The 18,711-nt window shown below is 48.7% G+C and overlaps 2 protein-coding genes across 2 annotated transcripts in view; one reads left to right on the top strand and one right to left on the bottom strand.

Annotated features, from left to right (window-relative positions):
- The window catches only part of LOC111160767, a 618,405-nt gene that overhangs the window by 46,628 nt on the left and 553,066 nt on the right, over positions 1 to 18,711 (top strand).
- Positions 6,945 to 18,711, bottom strand: part of LOC111160570 (sialic acid binding Ig like lectin 5) — a 23,959-nt gene continuing 12,192 nt past the window's right edge. Inside the window, exons 6-9 of the mRNA XM_022523767.1 lie at positions 17,200 to 17,484; positions 16,881 to 16,980; positions 15,798 to 15,879; positions 6,945 to 8,071 (exon numbers count right to left, since the gene is read on the bottom strand). Of these exons, the coding sequence (XP_022379475.1) occupies positions 7,814 to 8,071; positions 15,798 to 15,879; positions 16,881 to 16,980; positions 17,200 to 17,484 (725 nt within the window). The 3' untranslated portion in view covers positions 6,945 to 7,813. The remainder of the gene's footprint in view (positions 8,072 to 15,797; positions 15,880 to 16,880; positions 16,981 to 17,199; positions 17,485 to 18,711) is intronic.

Here is an 18,711-nt window from a genome sequence, read left to right as displayed (position 1 = left end):
ATGTCCCCTCCCCCCACACACACCTGTACTTCAGGAGAGCTACGGACGCATGATGCTCTCTCTCTCCCCTCCTGCCCCCTCTGGGACCCTTCTCCCCAGTGATGACCAGGGAGGAGAAAGCTGAGCTCTTTTCACTGCAGAACAGGTGTAACCTGTCACGGGGCCCCTCCCCTCGCACTCCCTACTCAGGTTGCCTCATCCCAAGTTCATTCCGCCCCCCCCATCTCAGAATATGGATGCGGGGTGTCCCTGTCCACTCAGGATTCTTGGACCACTCTCTCAGAGCAGGAGCGTCTGGGGGCCAGGACTTACCTGAAACTGAATCTTTTCTGCATCTGGCTCTTAGCCCAGACTTGGTCAGACACGAAGCCTCCAGAAAGCAAGGCTGAACCCAGGCTCATCTGCAGGGATCCCTAGGGCCCACCCACCACTAGAACTGAGATCTGGGGCCCTGGCTCCAGCCCCAGACTTGCCTGTGACGTTTGCAGGTTTATGGTGTCAATATGAACTCAGGACCTGTGTGTGGCTCGTTCTTGGGTTTCCCTAGGGCCCTACAAGTCACTCATCTTCAGAATGAGTCCTAACCTCAGCATTTCCTTTAGCTCCATGAGGCCTCCTCTGTGGTACTTACTGGATCTTCCTTCCTTACCCACCACTATTTCCCCCGATCTCGAGGCCTGACTGAGACCTGAATATTTACCTTTCATATAAAATGAAGGAAAACTTAGAATTTATCTCTGTGACCCACCAGCTCCCAACATAAGATCTCAGCCTAGCTTCTGATGCTTCATTCCTTCAACGGAGCTGAATCAGAGCTCGCCATGGCACCAGGCACAGAGCAGGATTACAAATCATGCTGTCATCGAGTTCCTTGGCACTACAAGGAAGGGATTAAAAGCAGGAGCAGGGACACCTGGGTAGCTCAGTTGGTTAAGCGTCTGCCTTCAGCTCAGGTCATGATCCCTGGGTCCTGGGATCAAGTCCCACATCAGGATCCCTGCTCAGCAGGGAGCCTTCTTCTCCCTCTGCCTACTGCTCCCCCTGCTTGTGCTCTCTATGACAAATAAATAAAATCTTTTTTAAAAAAGCACAAGCAAATATCAACACATGGAAAGTGAGGGGAAGAAGGGGAGGAATGGGACCCAGAGAAGGTTTTCTGAAGGGCGTTAAGGCAGAGTCAGCCCTGGGGGGCAAGGCATCCCGTGTTCTGTGAGTAGTGCATTTTGTCTATGACGTTAACTAAGCCCCCAGGATGAGGAGGTTCTCAGAGGAAAAGGGGACGCTTGGCCAGTACCTCTGCCCCTAGGACAGAATATCACACCAGTCCCATTCCCCAGCCCTCCTGTCTGCATCTGAGGCAGCTCAGGGATCTGCCTCCAGGGGGCGCTCCACCTACAATGCCAGACCTGGAGACCTCCCCGCCCAAGGGTTGGCGCTGTCCGTGGTTCTGGAGCAAAGCTGGGTGAGTTCAGGAACCCCAACTCTGCCAAGGACCCCAATCCACAGGCACAGGTTCCCGAGCTCTAGGCCAGCAGGGCACCTAAGTAGGAGCGGTTTCCAAAAGGCTGGGTCCCTCCTGGCAAGGAGGAGCCAGAAGAAGTGGTGGGAGTGGGCTGGGCTCATCTCTGTGCTTTTCCCTTCAGCCCTCTTGTTGCCCTAACATTCTTTGGACCTCGTGGTGCAAGCCTGGTGAAGAGACAAGGAGGAACAAGGTCTTCTGTGAGGTTCCAGATTATGCTCATGCTGCTGGCCTTTGACCCAAACTATTTTTTTAAAGATTTTATTTATTTATTTGAGAGAGAAAGAGAGAGAACATGCCCACGACAGCAGAGGAGAGCAGCAGAGGGAGAGGGAGAAGCAGGCTCCCCGCTGAGCAGGGAGTCTGACAGGGGACTTGATCCCAGGACCCCAGAATCATGCCCTGAGCTGAAGGCAGATGCTTAACGACTGAGCCACCCAGGCATCCTGGACCACACTTACTAGCAAGTCTGTGCCCAGATCTCCCCTCAAGCAGAGGATAGGAAAGAGGTGGGTGTTCACTGGAGCTCCTCCTGTGCCAGGCTCAGGACTGTGCCTTTCTGCACATTGCCCCACTGAACCTTCACGACCACCCCTAGAGAGGACTGGCTAACAATTCCCATCTGGCAGAGTGGGAAATGAGACTCGAAGTGGTAAGCAACCGTCACAGGGTCTCACATCATTGATGAATATTCGGAGGCTGGACTCGTGACCCACACATGCTTGAGGCCATAGAGAGGGATACCTTAATGAATGGCACTCTGGTCCCAGAAAAGGAGATGATGCACAGTGGGGAGATGTCTTATTTGTAAGGGATAGGACTTATCTTATCAGATAAGGACTATCTGACAGTAGTCCAGGACTGATGGCAGCCACAGACCACAGGAGAGACCTCCATAGGAGGAGGCGTCTAAAGGAATCAACATCATGTCTCCAAGGAGCAGCCCCTATGCCATCTTCCAACTGGTCCAGGAGACTCTGCTGCTAATGAACATGCAACATGCTCATGAGTATTAACAGTGGATTTCACTTTGCATTTGCAACCGGAATGTCCCTAGAAGGGGAAGTTCCCCAGAGAACTTCATATCTTAGGGAAGCTACCAAGCTTATCAGGCCACCACTAAGAATTAAGATCTCAGTGTGACCTACAGAGAGGGTAGTTTTTAGGCCAGCTATGGAGAAGCAGGGGACTGGGGAAGAAGCTGTGCTGCTGCCCCTCAGAACAATTTGTTACTTAAATTGTAACCCTTGGAGGATTTCACTAGTTGCCAAGCACATCTAGATATGGCCTTAAGAAATACGTATACTGGCAACAGGTCTTTGGGGAGAAGGACGATATACGACCGTGAAGCTGGGCAGCTGGGGATGCCCCGGCTCGCTCAGGGTAGGAGGCCGCCCCTTCACAGAAGCCGAGCACCCAGGAATGCCCGGCCCGCCCAGGGCGGAACGCCACCTGCTTCAGGGAAGCCGAGCACCTGGGAACACCCGGTCAGCTCAGGGTGGAACCAAACCCGCCTGCTTCCCTTTTCCGTGATCGCTCCTTTCTCTTCCCAGAAGCGCCCGTTGTTAGTTAGATGAGTCCTTTGAATGTGCTTGGTTAACTATAAACTTTGTCCTCCTCCTCGCTCGTCCGCAAGCCGAGACTAACATCTGACCTTCATCGGTCCTTCTGTTGGCTATTGTTTCTATCTAATAAAAGTGAGACTGTGGTGTTGCTCGTGGCAGCCGTCTTTTCGACGGTTGTCCCCTGCCCCCAATCTCTTGCAGCTGACTTGTTTGTGCCTAATTCTTCTCCCGTCGCTGGCTGGAAGCGGCAAAGCTGGGCATGAGCGGGAAGAATGTGCGGGAATTTGTTTAAAAAAAAAAAAAAAAACTCTGGGACACCTGCCTGGCTCAGTTTGTGCAACATGCAGCTCCTGATCTCAGGTTTGTGAGTTTGATCTCCAGTTTGGGTGTAGAGATTACATAAAAATAAAAACTTAAGAAAAAAAAAACCCTCGTATCATCTTCTACCTGTCAGAATGGCTAAAATCAAAAACATGAGCGGGCGCCTGGCTGGCTCAGTCAGAAGAGCATGTGAGTTTGAGCCCCATGTTGGCTGTAGAGATAACTAAAACAAAATAAACTTTCCCCCCAGAGGTTTTATTTATTTACTTGAGAGACAGAGAGAGAGAGAATGAGCAAGGAGGAAAGGGAGAAGCAGGCTCCCCCCTGAACAGGAAGCCTGATTCGGGGCTCTATCCCAGGACCCCAGGGACAAGACAGGACAGGACAACCTGAGCCAAAGACAGAGGCTTAACTGACTGAGCCATCGAGGTGCTCCTAAAACAAAATAAACTAAAAACAAAACCAAAACCAAGAAACAACAAGTGTTGGAGAGGCTGTGGAGAGAAAGGAACCCTCCTGCACTGTTGGTAGGAATGCAAGCTGATGCAGCCACTGTGCAGAACAGTTTGGAGTTTCCTCAAAAAGTTAAAAATAGAACTACTGTAGTATCCGTAATCGCACTGAGTATTTACCCCAAGAATACAAAAACACTAATTCCAAAAGGTATATGTTTTGGAATTTACCTACATTTACTGCAGCATTATTTACATTATAATAATTTGGCTATTATTTACAATAGCCAAATTATGGAAGCAGCCAAAGTGTCCACTGGTAGGTGAATGGATAAAGAAGATATGGGATATTAGCCATAATCTTCTAATAATCTTCCAATAATATTCCAATACAGTGGAATATTAGTGTAAGGGCCTATTCAGCCAGAGCAGCCCCACCCTGGTTGAACTGCCATTTTGCTGTAAAGCTTAAATTGACCCCCCCTCCCCCGCCAGGGGAACTTATTTAAAAGCAAGTCCGGGAAACCAGTCCCAGGTAACAAAGTCCAAGTACAAGGGTGGGTCAGGCCAGGTGGAGGTATTCAATTAGTCGGTGCGCATATTGTCTCCTAGCTACCAAGGAGTATGCGCCCCCACCCTTTGGGAGTCTTTTGGCGCCAATCCTAACCAAGGTGTGATAGGCTGGTTCAAATGTCTACTAGGGTAAATTGTAATTCAGTTGGTCACCTAGCATCACTGTGGAGTTTCCTGTGGGTGTTACAATCTCATTGGCCACCTGTGTGTGGCCAGGCCCAACCACATGGCCTTTGCTCTATAAAAGTTAGCCTGGAAAGCAGGGAGGGGCCCGAGAGGCGGCCCCGACCAGTTTGTTTGACGGTCGGTATGATTCCTGATGCTTGGCGTGAAATAAAGCTTTGCTTGACCTTCGCTTTGTATCAGTCTCGTGCCTTTAATCATGGACCCATTATTGGGGTACCCAATTTTGGGGGGACCCAACATTAGCCATACACAGGAATGAAATCTTGCCTTTTGCAACAACATGTATAGAACTGGAAAGTACAACGCTAAGTGAAATAAGTCAGGGAAAGACAAATGCCGTATGATTTCACTTGTATGTGAAATTTGAGAAACAAAACAAATGAACAAAGAAAAAAGAGACAAACAAACAGACTCTTAACTATGGAGAACTGAAGGGAGTGGCGTTAGGTGGGGGGATGGGTGAAATAGGAGAAGGGGATTAAGAGTACTTGTACCATGATGAGCCCTGAGTAATGTACAGAACTGCTGAATCACTGTACTATACAGCTGAAACTAACATGACATTAACTATACTGGAATTTAAAAAAATAATGTCATTTAGGCCAAATCCCAAACTGGGACTTAACACAAAACCTAACTGTAGTTTCAGTCTCCTATCATCAGGGCTCAGGAGTGCAGGAGCAGCTGGCTCCAGGAGTCCCAGACAGATGGGTTCAGCCACTCCAAAGGTAGAGAGACAAGCGGTGGTGAAACAAGGCAGGAATTTACTCCAGGGAGGCCAACACTGGGACCACAGTGGACTAACGTCTCCAAGACTGTCTTCAGAGTGCTGAAAATCTTCCTAAGTTTATATGAGGAAAATGTGGGCGGCGTCGGGGTGGCTCAGTCGGTTAAGTGTCCGACTTGATTTCAGCTCAGGTTATGATCTCAGCTCAGGTTATGATCTCAGGGTTGTCCGATTGAGCCCCACATCAGGCTCCACGCTCAGCACAGAGTCAGCTTGAGATTCTCTCTCTCTCTGCCCCTCCCTCCCCACTCCCATCCCTCGCACACACTCGTGCTCTCTCTCTCTCTTAAAAAGAAAGGGTAGCCTGGGTGGGTCAGTTGTTAGGCATCTGCCTTCGGCTCAGATCATGATCCCAACATCCTGGGATCAAGCCCCACGTCAGACTCCCTGCTCGGCAGGGACCCTGCTTCTCCCTCTCCAGTTCCCCCTGCTTATGTTCCCGCTCTTGCTTTCTCTCTGTCAGATAAATATAATCTTTTAAAAATACAATAAAAATTAAAAAGAAAAGAAAGTACGTGAGGAAGAGCAGTGGGGACATGCTGTTAGGCAGGACAGGTCTGGTGGATGGTTGTCTTGGGGTCAGACCTACTGGGTCTCGCTGGCTCAAGGCAGTGTTTATTGGTTGAGGGGGTAGTTTCACTTCCCATCGCGGATGCTCCCCCCTCCTCCAAGGTCTCCTGCCTGAGTTCAGAGATAAGCTGGAATGAAGAACTTAATCAATTAGAAAGTACAGACTAAGGCAGCGCCTGCGTGGCTCAGTCTCGTGAAGGGTCCAATTCTTGACCTCAGCTCAGGTCTTGATCTCAGCGTGGTGAGTTCAAGCCCCAGGATGGGCTTCACGCTGGGCATGGAGCCTACTTCAAAAAAAAAGTACAGACTGAGGTCAAAGTGGAGCTGGTTGACATCCTCTGTCATTCCCCAGAGACGCAGTCCTAGCTGGTCAGTCAGGAATTTTCTGATCAGCGCCAAAGAGTCTGCCACAAGGGCCCCTCCATCCCCCAAAGGAAGATGAGGTAATCTTAGGAGGACACCCTTTACCTTCACCGGCACCGGCATGACAGTGCTGCTGGGGAAGTTTCAGCAGCTTTCATTTTAGTGCTTTCTTGAGAAAAAAAAAAAAATAACAAGTTAGTTCAACTTTACAGGAGAGGCGAGAATGAGCTCTTTCTTCCAGGCTCTGAGCCGCAGTGCGTGCAAGGACTCAGGGGCGAAGGACCAGCCCCTGGACACCAGGTGAATCGAAGAGGCAGGGCCTCCAGGGGAGGGATCTCAAACTGCACAGCCGTGGGCTGGAACAACACAGAGGTTGTAAGGAAGAAAGAAGAGAGAAGTGCAGATGAGCGGGGCCAAGGAACAAAAATTCCACCGAGTAAATCTGAGGATGTAATTGGCTCTATTCAATGACTCCTGAATCCGGCAGCATCCCATCCCGTAAAGAGACAGGCACTCTGAGGGGCTGCACGTAGGGGAAAGTTTTTATAGGCAGGAGGGTGGGACAAGGGAGTTATTATCAAAAGAAAAGATTTTTTTTTTCAGGTCGGGCCATTTTTGGGGGGAAGCTCTCACCCTGCTGGTGACCTCATCAGGGCTGACCAGGAAATTTCAGACCCTCTGTTGAAAGGCCACATTTCTGGGAGAGGTTGAGACTGCTGTTACTCTTGGTTTGCTCAGTTGTGGGGGCAAGTGTCTCCACTTCGCGTCTGTGGTTTCTTTTCCAACAGTAGCTAGCAGGGAGGGCGTGATGGACTTTAAAAGCTGGGGGCAGCCAATGCTCGTGATGTATTGTCTAAGGCCAGAGAGCCTTGAAGGCGGTTGTGCAGGAGACCCCGCGTCAGCTCTCTGGCTGCTGGACACATCGCTGTGGGGCCCATCCGTGAGACAGGGAAGGGACTGGAGGTCAGGAGGTGAAGGAATGTGCTGGAAGAATTGACAGGTACAAGTGCGATGAGAAGACTCCACAGAGATGATAAGAGGCACATATGTCATGAAGCAAACACCAGGCTGAGCGACTGGTCTTTCTTTCCCTGAGGGGGCTCTGAAGAGCACTGGGAAGGAGAATGACACCAGCAGGTCGCTACGCTGTGCTCTGGACCTGGTCATCCCGAGCCTCAGGGTAACTTGCCAATTATTTTTCTGTCCAAAGAAGAGAGAGCAGTAGGTACTGAGCATAGGTAAGGCAGTTGAGACGGGACTTTTGTTGGTTGATTTCTGTGTGTTAATTTCTTTAATGTCCACAACCACCTCTGAGGCAGAATGCGTGATCTCTGATTTACAGAACAGGAAACTGAGGCACAGAAAGATGAAGTGACTTCCTTGGCAGCCTACATGAGAGCCCGAGTCGGCTCTACCTGGGTACGTTCGGCCAGTCCTTCCTGTTCATATTGCCACAGGGGTCCACATGCTTTGCTGATTAGTGCCTGACTTCTCCTCTGCCCCAGGAGCTGCGATTCCTTGGGCCAGCCCCAAGCTCTAAGCCGTCCTCATTTGTCTTGATCTCTGAGTACACGCTGGTGCCTACGCTCTCCTCATCCTTAGGCTCCCTCAGCTTCATCCCTTGAAAGCTGAAGGAGGCGTAATGGAGCTCCTGTTGCTCCCCTGAGGGAGGGGCATCCCCAGTAGGGGTTGCTTGGGTTGGGGGGCTGTCTGGACAGGACTTTTGCCTGGAACCCTGAAGAAAGGAGAAACAAGGGAGTCAGAGAAGAAATAAGGCAAGTATGGGATAATGGGACATTTATTCATTCATTCATTCATCCACCTATTCACACACACTTCCTATGAATCCAACGCTTCACTCATCCATTTAAAATCCTGTAATAATGCTGGGGTGCCTGGGTGGCTCAGTCGGTTAAGCATCTGCCTTCGGCTCAGGTCATGATCCCAGGGTCCCAGTCCCAGGACTGAGTCCTGCATCGGGTTCCCTGCTCAGCAGAGATCTGCTTCTTCCTTTGTCCTTCCCCCGACTCACGCTCTCCCTCAAATAAATAAATAAATAAAATCTTAAAAAAATAAAATAAAATTCTGTAATGCTACGACTGATTAGGCCATATTGAAGGCTTACTAATCAGTTTAATCCCCACAGTGTGAAGGATACTGATTTCCCCCATTTTACAGATTAGGGAGACTGAGGTGGGGAAGGTAAAGTAACTTGCCCTCTAGTCACCAGCAGAGCCAGGAACAAAATGAGTTCTGTTGTGTTATTGGAAATAAAAAGGGGAGGAAATACTCGGACAAAATAAAGATAAAATTCCCAGAATTGAAGAAAGATAAACCAACACAGCTGAAAAGGGCCCCACAAATGGAAGATTTTAAAAAGAGCAGGGGAGGGGCACCTGGATGGCTCAGTGGGTTAAAGCCCTGCCTTCAGCTCGGGTCATGATCCCAGGGTCCTGGGATTGAACCCCACATAGGGCTCTCTGCTCAGTGGGGAGCCTGCTTCCTCCTCTCTCTCTGCCTGCTTCTCTGCCTACTTGTGATCTCTGTCAAATAAATAAAATCTTAAAAAAATAATAAAAAATTTAAAAAAAAATTTTTAAAGAGCAGGGAAACCACATACCCTAATACAGCACAGTAAATCTTAAGAATACCAAAACTGGGGGCACCTGGGTGGCTCAGTGGGTTAAGCGACTGACTTCAGTTCGGGTCATGATCTCAGGGTCCTAGGATCAAGCCCCCACATCTGGCTCTTTGCTCAGCAGGGAGCCTGCTTCTCCCTCTCTCTCTGCCTGTCACTCCCCTAGCTTGTGTGGGCCCTCTGTGCTCTTTCTCTGTGTGTGTGTCAAATAAACAAACAAAATCTTAAAAAAAAAAAAAAGAAAGAATATCAAAACCGAAGAGAAAAATGTAAAAGTTTCCAGTGACAATGAGTGGATCGCTTAGAAATGTGCAAGGTTCATAAAGACATAAAATTTCCTTTTCTTTTTTTTTCCTTTTTTTTTTGAGAGAGAGACAGAGCGCATGTATTCAAGCAGCGGGAGGGGCAGAAGGAGAGGGAGAGAGAATCTCAAGCAGATTCCCCAGTGAGCACAGAGCCCGACATGGGGCTAGATGTCACGATCCTGAGATCATGACCTGAGCTGAAATCAAGAGTCAGAAACTTAATCACCTGAGCCACCCAGGTGTCCCTAGACATAACCTTTCTTAACTGTGACACTGGGTACAAGAAACAAGACAGTACAGTGTTGAAAGCGTTGAAGAAAGAGGATGCATGGCTGGCTCAGTGGGTAGAGCTTGTGACTCTTAATCTTGGGGCTGCAAGTTTGAGTCCCATGTTGGGTATAAACATTCCTTAAAGGATAAATAAGATAAAATAATAAAATAAAGCATTGAAGGAACATCAGTTTGTTCCTAGAAATTATATCCTGCCAAATGAAATTCAAATGTAGGAGCATGAAAAAAAATTTCAAACACACAAGTCCTCAGAAGTCTTAACACAAGAAAACCCATATTGAAAGCATATTGGGAGGAAGAATTCAAATAAAAGTAAAAAAACCTGAAAATGCTGCAATAAATCTGGGGTACAAAGGTGACAAAGTACCTCAGTAAAATGTGTGGCTGTATCTTAAAAGACCAAATTAAAAAATGTTAAGTATGTTCATAATAACCCAGAATGAAAAATGAAGATCTAGAAAAAGCACCAACATCTTGGAAAGTGGAGGGAAAGGAGAACAAGAGATATATAAAAGAACACTAAAGTTTTTGTTGGATATAAGAGAGATATTAATTTTTTAAGAAAGGAGAAAATGGAATATTGAAAAAAATGGAACCTAGAGGATAAAGTATTTCTAAAATATGTGGGCTCACAACACTGAGATCAAGAGTCACAGGCTCTTCCTACTGAGCCAGAAGGTGCCCCATGATAATTTTTAAATCGAAAAAAAAGCCCATTAAAATGGCCAACAAACACATGAAAAAGTGCTCAATATCACTTGCATCATGGAAATACAAAGCAAAAACCACAATGAGATACCATCTCACACCAGTCAGAATGGCTAAAATTAACAAGTCAGGAAACGACAGATGTTGGCAAGGATGTGGAGAAAGGGGAACCCTCCTACACTGTTGGTGGGAAGGCAAGCTGGTGCAGCCACTCTAGAAAACAGCATGGAAGTTCCTCAAAAAGTTGAAAATAGGGGCACTTGGGTGGCTCAGAGGGTTAAGCCTCTGCCTTCGGCTCAGGTCATGGTCTCAGGGTCCTGGGATCGAGCCCCGCATCGGGCTCTCTGCTAGGCGAGGAGCCTGCTTCCCCCTTTCTCTCTCTGCCTGCCTCTCTGCCTCCTTATGATCTCTCTCTCTGTCAAATAAATAAATAAAATGTTTTTTTAAAAAAGAGCTACCCTATGACCCAGCAGTTGCACTACTGGGTATTTACCCTAAAGATACAAATATAGTGATCCAAAGGGGCACATGTACCCGAATGTTTATAGCAGTAATGTCCATAATAGCCAAACTATGGAAAGAACCTAGATGTCCATCAACAGATGAATGAACATAGAAGATGTGGTATATATACACAATGGAATACTATGCAGCCATCAAAGGAAATGAAATCTTGCCATTTGCAGTGACGTAGATGGAACTAGAGGGTATTATGTTAAGCAAGATAAGTCAGAAAAAGACAATTATCATATGATCTCTCTGATATGAGGAATTTAAGAAACAAAACAGAGGATCATAGGGGAAGAGAGGGAAAAAAGCAAGAAGAAATCAGAGAGGGAGACAAACCGTAAGAGACTCTTAATCGTAGGAAACAAACTGAGGGTTGTTGGAGGAGTGGGGGTGGGGGGATGCGGTAACTGGGTGATAGGCATTAAGGAGGACATGGGATGTAATGAGCACTGGGTGTTATATAAGACTGATGAATCACTGAGCTGTACCTATGAAACCAGTAATATATTACATGTTAATTTTTTTTTAAAACCTGTTAAAAATACTTCAGTGTCGGGGTGCCTGGGTGGCTCAGTGGGTTAAAGCCTCTGCCTTCGGCTCAGGTCATGATCCCAGGGTCCTGGGATTGAGCCCCGCATCGGACTCTCTGCTCGGCGGGGAGCCTGCTTCCTCCTCCCTCTCTGCCTGCCTCTCTGCCTACTTGTGATCTCTGTCCGTCAAATAAATAAATAAAAATCTTCAAAAAAATACTTCAATGTCTATATACAAATTATTAGAACTAACAAGGGAGCTTAGGGGTGCCTGGCTGGCTCAGTCGGTGGACCATGCCCCTCTTGATTTCAGGGTTTGTAAGTCTGAGCCCCACAATGGGTGTAGAGATTACTTAAAAATAGAATCTTTAGGGGTGCCTGGGTGGCTCAGTAGGTTAAGCCTCTGCCTTCGGCTCAGGTCATGATCTCAGGGTCCTGGGATGGAGCCCCACATCAGGCTCTCTGCTCAACAGGGAGCCTGCTTCTCCCTCTCCTCTCTGCCTGCCTCTCTGCCTACTTGTGATCTCTGTCTGTCAAATAAATAAATAAAATCTTTTAAAAAAATGGAATCTTTAAAAAAAAAACTAACACGAGAGCTTAGCGAGCTGGAAGAATATAAGAGCAATATATTTGTAATTGCTTTTCACGCATTGCTGCATCTACAGAGAGAACGAAGACAATTCTCAGCATCCAGACCAGCACCCCAAAGAGCTGGGTGTCACTGGGAAGAGACGAACATTTACAGTGGATCCCCAGAAGAACTCTGCAGGGGTGTTCGGCCCCACCACGGTAGAAAGTAGAAGAAGAAGCTGCATGGACACATTAAGGAACTGGCTACTGTTGACTCTTTTGCCACCTACTACCCACACTCCTTGTGACACAGACCTCTGTGACCAGAAAACAGAGTCTGAGTGTGCTCACTTTCCTACCACTGATTCAGGAGACTGAGTCACTTACTGAAATTCGAAAACTCTTAGAGGAAATATATGTCTGCAGAGGATGCAGTACATAAAGGCCAAAAGGACGAGTTGATTCTTGAAGGAAATGACATTACATTTGCATCAAATTCAGCTACTTTGATTCAGCTAGCCATGAGGGTTAAAAACAAGAATATCAAAAAAAAAAAAAAAAAAAGACTATCACAAATTTTTCAGATGGTATCTCTCTGTAAAACCAGGGTACACCAGGATACACCAGGGTTATGAGTAGATCTAAAAATGCTCCAGCTACCAAACCACTAAGAATCTAAATGACACACCATTTGTAATTTCTTTTAAATTCTAAAATGCTTTATATAAAATTTTTTGAAGTTTATTAGTATTATTATTATTTTAGTAATCTCTACACCCAACATGGGGCTCAAACCCATGACCTGGAGATCAAAAGTTGCATGCTTCTCCCACTAAGCCAACCAGGTGTCCTAACGCTTCATAATTTTTTTTAAAGATTTTATTTATTTATTTGACAGACAAAGATCACAAATAGGCAGAGAGGCAGGCGGGGGGTGGGGGGGGAAGCAGGCTCCCTGTTTAGCAGAGAGCCCGATGTGGGGCTCGATCCCAGGACCCTGAGATCATGACCTGAGCTGAAGGCAGAGGCTTTAACCCACTGAGCCACCCAGGCACCCCAAATTTTTAACAAATGTTTTCATTCTGTGTATCATTGATGAATGATCAGAAAATGCACTTTTTAAAAGATAGCATTTGTAGTACTAACAAAGCTGGTTATTAAGGAAGTAAAATAAAAGATTGCAAGACCTGTCTGAAGGAATTCTACATCTTTCTTGGAAAAAACTGAACTTAATATCTGTTTTTATGGACAAGAAGACCGGAATTTATAAATAAGTAAATTCTTCCCAAGTTGATCTACAGATTCAATGTAATTCCAATAAAAACACCAATAGGAGGGCTTTTTGGAATGTGATAAACTAGTTCTAATGTTTAAATAGATTGGCAATGGGGCGCCTGGGTGGCTCAGTCAGTAGAGCATGTGACTCTTGGTCTCGGGGTTGTGAGTTTGAGCTCCATATTAGGCATGAGTCTACTTAAAAAAAAAAATGAAATAAAGGGGACACCTGGATGGCTCAGTCATTTAAGTGTCTGCCTTCAGCTCAGGTCATGATCTCAGGGTCCTGGGATAGAGCCCTGTATCAGGCTCGCTGCTTGGCGGGAAGCCTGCTTCTCCCTCTCCCACTCCCCTTGCTTGTGTTCCCTCCCTCGCTGTCTCTCTCTCTGTCAAATAAATGAATAAAATCTTAAAGAAAAACGATTTTATTTATTTATTTTTCAGGGAGAGAGAACACAAGCAAGGGTAGTGGAAGAGGGAGAAGCAGGCTTCCCACTGAACAGGGAGTCCAACATGGGGCTCCATCCCAGGACTCCAGGATCATGACCTGAGACCAAGCAGACATTTAACAACAGAGCCACCCAGGTGCCCAATAAAATCTTTTTTTTTTTTTTAAAGAAACTATACTTGAATATCCTTCTAATCCTAGGGTAAGAAAGATTTTCTTAAATGAGACCCAAAGTCACTCAACAGAAAGGAAGAGATTGTTGAATATGGTTATATTACAATTAAGAACTAACCTTCATCAAGGTCACCTTTTTTTTTTTAAAGATTTTATTTATTTATTTGACAGAGAGAAATCACAAGTAGGCAGAGAGGCAGGCAGAGAGAGAGGAGGAAGCAGGCTCCCTGCTGAGCAGAAAGCCCGATGTGGGGCTCGAACCCAGGACCTGGGATCATGACCTGAGCCAAAGGCAGCGGCTCAACCCACTGAGCCACCCAGGCGCCCCAAAGGTCACCTTTAAAAAAGTGAAGACAAGTTACTCACTGGAGAAGATATTTACAATGCATATAATGGAGAAAAGGTAGTATGAAAATGTATAAAACTCTCCAATAAACTCAGTAACAAAGTCGAACACCCAATAGGAAAATGGGCTGCTGATGGGACCAGGCATTTTAGACAGGAGGTGTTCATATACCAGCGAGGGCAGAGACATTTTCATCCTCATTGACAACCAAAGAAATGCAAGTCAATACCAGAGTGAGATAGTGAGATGGAAAAAAAAAAATTAGAAAACCAAGCACTACAGAGATTATAGACCAACAGCATGTGATAGGCATAGATGGATGTATAAACGGATGCGTTTGCTCTGGAAAACCCGGTCAATCAGAACATTCACATACCTTCCCACCTAGTAACTAAATTCTTATGTAACAATGAAGAAAAACTCTTGCATGTGAATGCAATGAGATATGAACCAGAACATCTGGAACAATTCAAATGTCCAGCAACAGGACCTTAGGCAATAGACATAATCATAAAATGAAACAGCGGCAATGTCCCGCAACACAGATGGTTCTGCAGGACGTAACTCACGGTGCTGGGTCTACAAAAGCAAGTCCAAGAAGAATGCACAGAACGTGACCTTTGTTGGTGCAGAAGCAATGAAACTAAACAGTGACTCTTTCAGGCATATGTCCGTGGGATAACGCTAGCAAGAAAAGACTCAGCGGTGGTTCCTGGGTATGGGGTCACAGAGCAACCTGAGTGGATGGAAGTTAGGGTCAGTGTTTGAGGTCTTCGGTTGGATAGTAGGGTCGCAGCTGCTTATCATATCATGAACAAAAGGAGTAAGCACAAATGAACAACGCTTGTTCCTGCAATAAGGGGTTGGTCACGAATCAAGCATTTTGGATAACTCCATTTAGAGCGACACGGGTGCAATTTTGTAAGAGGTGAGAGGGGGCAGGTTGCACATGGAGTGAGAGACAACTGCAGCCCCCTGCCCGCAAAGACGTCACAAATACAACAGGGCAGAGACAGGCAAAGGCAGTGATGCTGTGTAAGGTGCCCCTCAAGACAGGGATGGACACGGAGCTCTCTCTATGCGAGAGAGAGACACAGACACTGGCAGGGAGGGGGATGGCAAAAGCTTCCCCGAGCAGACGGTGTTGGTACTGGAGCTGGAAGGGCGATCACACGAGGTGGTCTGGTGGAAACGGGGACAGGAGTTTGGAGGAACTGTACATGCAAAGGCTCCAAGTTGTAGGGGAGCAGGTGTGTATGGAGACTGTGAGAAAGCCAGTGTGGCTGGACCACAGCAGGACCAAGGCTGGAGTGGCCATCGGGAGACTGCTAGAGGGACTTTAAATATCAGACCAAGGAACATGACTCGATTCTCTAAACAACATCGTTGAAACTCCCAAATGGCTGGAAAGCAAGAGTCTGGGAGAGGTTCCATCAGGCTGTGTCTAGAAAAGGCCGATCAGCGGGGATGGAACAAGAGGTGACCAGAGGGCCACTGGGTCTGGGAGATGAAGGTGAAGAACAGAAGGGAGGTCAACTCCCAGGCGTCCTTCCAGGAGACCAGAGCAGAGCAGGGGGTGGGGAAACGCTGGGAGCCCCATCTGGACTAGGAAGGGACAAGCCCAACAAGCGCCCCAACTGCACGAGAGGACGCCAGCATCACTCACCCAGGCCACTGTACCCATGACAGGATCTTCGTCATCCAGGCCCTCTCGGCTCCCGAATGCTTGCTTCCTGCGGGCTTTCACTCTAAGGGGAGAAAGCAGCACACTGCAGCCACGGCTCAGGCTCACATGGGCCGGCTGCCCACTCCCTGGTGAGAGGGCGTCCAGACCCCGGACCAGCCTCAGACCTTCCTGACCTGCACATAAGCACTCCGTCCCCCTGGGTGAGCAGACGTTAGGCCGGACCAACTTCATCACTAAAGATGCCCCTAACACATAAACCCTGGGGCCCGAGTGGTCATAGCAGCGTTCTTCGTGACAGCCCAAATGTAGAAACAACCCAAGTGTCTATCAATACACGAGGGAGAAAATGGGCTCCACCCTTGCAATGGAACGGCATATGGAGATAAAGGATGAGGGTGGGTGCCTGGGTGGCTCAGCTGTTTAAGCGTCTGCTTTCAGCTCAGGTCATGATCCCAGGGTCCAGGGATCAAGCCCCACTTGGGCTCCCTGCTCAGTGAGGAATCCGTTTCTCCCTCTGCCTCTGCCTCTGTCTCTCCCCCCTACTCGTGCTGACTCTCTCTCAAATAAATAAATGAAAATCTTTTTTTTTTTTTTTAAAGGACCAAGTACTGACACATTCCACAACATGCAGGATCCTTAGCATGAAGACATGCTAAGTGAACGGGGTCAGTCACGAAGCACCCCGTGTTGCGTGACTCCACTTAACACAGAATGTCCACAATAAGAGGCAAAGGCAGAGAGACAGAAAATAGACTGGCAGTTGCCTAGCACTGGGGGAGGATGGGGCCAGGATGAAAATCAAGGAGAAAAGGGTTTCTTTTGTTTCTTTCTTTTTCATTTGGGGATTGATGAAAAAGTCCTAGAATTGGGGTCATGGATGCACAGCTCTGAATATGCTAAAAGCCACTGAATTGTACCCTGTAAACGTGTGGGAGTGGTATCGCCATGCAGCCCTTATCCCCCAGAAGAAATGTCCCCTGGATCTACTCTACTCGGCTCTGGGTTTCTGGGATTGAGTGGCCTCTCTCCGCACTCCCTGTAGCTCCCCCGACAACGACTTACACGCAAAAGAAGAGGAGGCACAGACTTAGGGACAGCAGAGCCATAGCACCGGCACCTCCAAGAGCTGCGGGCACTGCTCCTACCAGGAGCACCGGTTTCCCTGCAGGGAAGAGGCGTGGCGAGACTCACTTCCGGGACCCTGTCTCTTGCTCTCCTACTTCCTCACAGAACTTGCTGAAGGTTCAGCTTAGGACAGAGACGGAGCAGCACCCTATCCCACCAGTCGCCCCCTGTGCAGACCCCAGCCCCACCCCCAGACCTTCTTTTCTAGGATCCAGACTCCCTCCTCCTACACCTCTGCACCCGACAGCTCCCGGACCTGGGAGCAGCAGGACAGCGGCGCTCTGTTTCCCGTGGTCATTCCGGGCCTCGCAGCTGAGTCTGAGGCCGGAACCCAACGGCCCACTGAGGCTCAGGGAGCTGTTGGCCCAGGGCCCCGCAGAGCTGGAGGTGACGGTCCAGGAGGCGTTGCTCTGGTTCCCCTCCAGCAGCTCCTCCCCCAGCCGCCAGCGCAGGTTGGGCGCCGGCTGGGCTCGGGAGGAGCAGTTACAGCGCAGCCCCTCGCCCTGCCAGGAGCAGGAGGGGCTGAGCAGCCGCGGGGGGTCTGCGGGAGAAAGGGGAAGGGTCAGCGGGTCAGCGGTGCCGCTGCTCCCCAGGCCCCAGGCAGCCTGCCCCCAGGGGTCCCCACACTCACAGGCCACAGAGAGACTCAGGGAGACGTGCTGGGAGCCCAGCGGGTTCTGAGCTTGGCAGGTGAGGTCTCCTTCATGCTCCATTTGTATCTGAGGGAGCTCCAGGATCCCAGGGTGTGCGGGCTGGGAGGGGCTCAGAGTCTGTCCCCTCAGGACCCAGCTCAGCCAGGCTGGGGGGTTGCCATCAGCAACACAGAGCAGCCGTGGTGTCTGGCCTTCCTGGGTGAGAATGGCCGAGGCGTTTCCCAGAATCTTCCGGGCTTTGGGAGAGAGATGCAGAGAGAGAGAGAGAGGGAGAGCACCCGCTCCAGTTGTAGGAGGCTGGCAGTCTCCTTCCTCCCTCCTTCACAGGAGCTGGTTGGCATTTCCCTCTCCTTCCTTGACCCAATGACTCGGTTCTGTCAGGGTTGAAAGGGGCTGGCTTTACACCCCAAAGAGTTTGACCTCCTGTGTCTGCACCTCATATCTTCAGCGGAGGCTCAGTGTCCCACTGGGACATGCTTGGTGGCTTCACTCAGTGAACGCAGCAGGAAATAGGATGGAAGAGGCTGGGGTGGCGGGGTAGGCGGGAAGCCAGAGGCGTACCACTCGTGAGTTGAAACAGGCTTTGAGCAGTTAGTGTGCGTGTGTGTGCGTGTGTACACGTGTGAGCATGGGTGCGTGGGAATGCGGGTGCATGCACCCGTGGGAGGTAGGGGGCTGCTGATTTTTATTTTTGCTTTTCCCCTATCTGATCCCATTCAAGCTATGATCCCCTCCCCTTTGCTGGGAGCTGACCCCCTACTCCCACCCCAGGGCCTGGTCTCAGTCCCCAAGAAGACAGGTTCTTTCCTACCTGTGACATCGCTGGAGAGGAGGCTGATGGTGAGGTTCTGGGGAGCATCTGGGATGGAAAGATAAGGCCCTGCCTCAGACCTGAAGATTAGGATGGAAGATGACCCAGCACCCAAGGAGGGGTAGAGGACCACAGGGGACCGCAGGGAAAGTGGGGAATGCTGTCCTTGTCCACTCCCCACCTACACTCCCAAGGTGCATCTGCACACACACACACACACACACACACACACACACAGTCCCCACTGCCCTGGGGGGCCCAGCCATCCCTCCAGCACTCACAGGAGACATTGAGCCTGATGGTT

The sequence above is a fragment of the Enhydra lutris genome, unplaced genomic scaffold (assembly GCF_002288905.1).
Source record: "Enhydra lutris kenyoni isolate GAN:26980312 unplaced genomic scaffold, ASM228890v2 scaffoldscaffold77, whole genome shotgun sequence".
Classification (NCBI taxonomy): Eukaryota; Metazoa; Chordata; class Mammalia; order Carnivora; family Mustelidae; genus Enhydra; species Enhydra lutris.
Note: the sequence above shows the minus strand (reverse complement) of the source record. Positions and strands in the feature narration are given on the sequence as shown.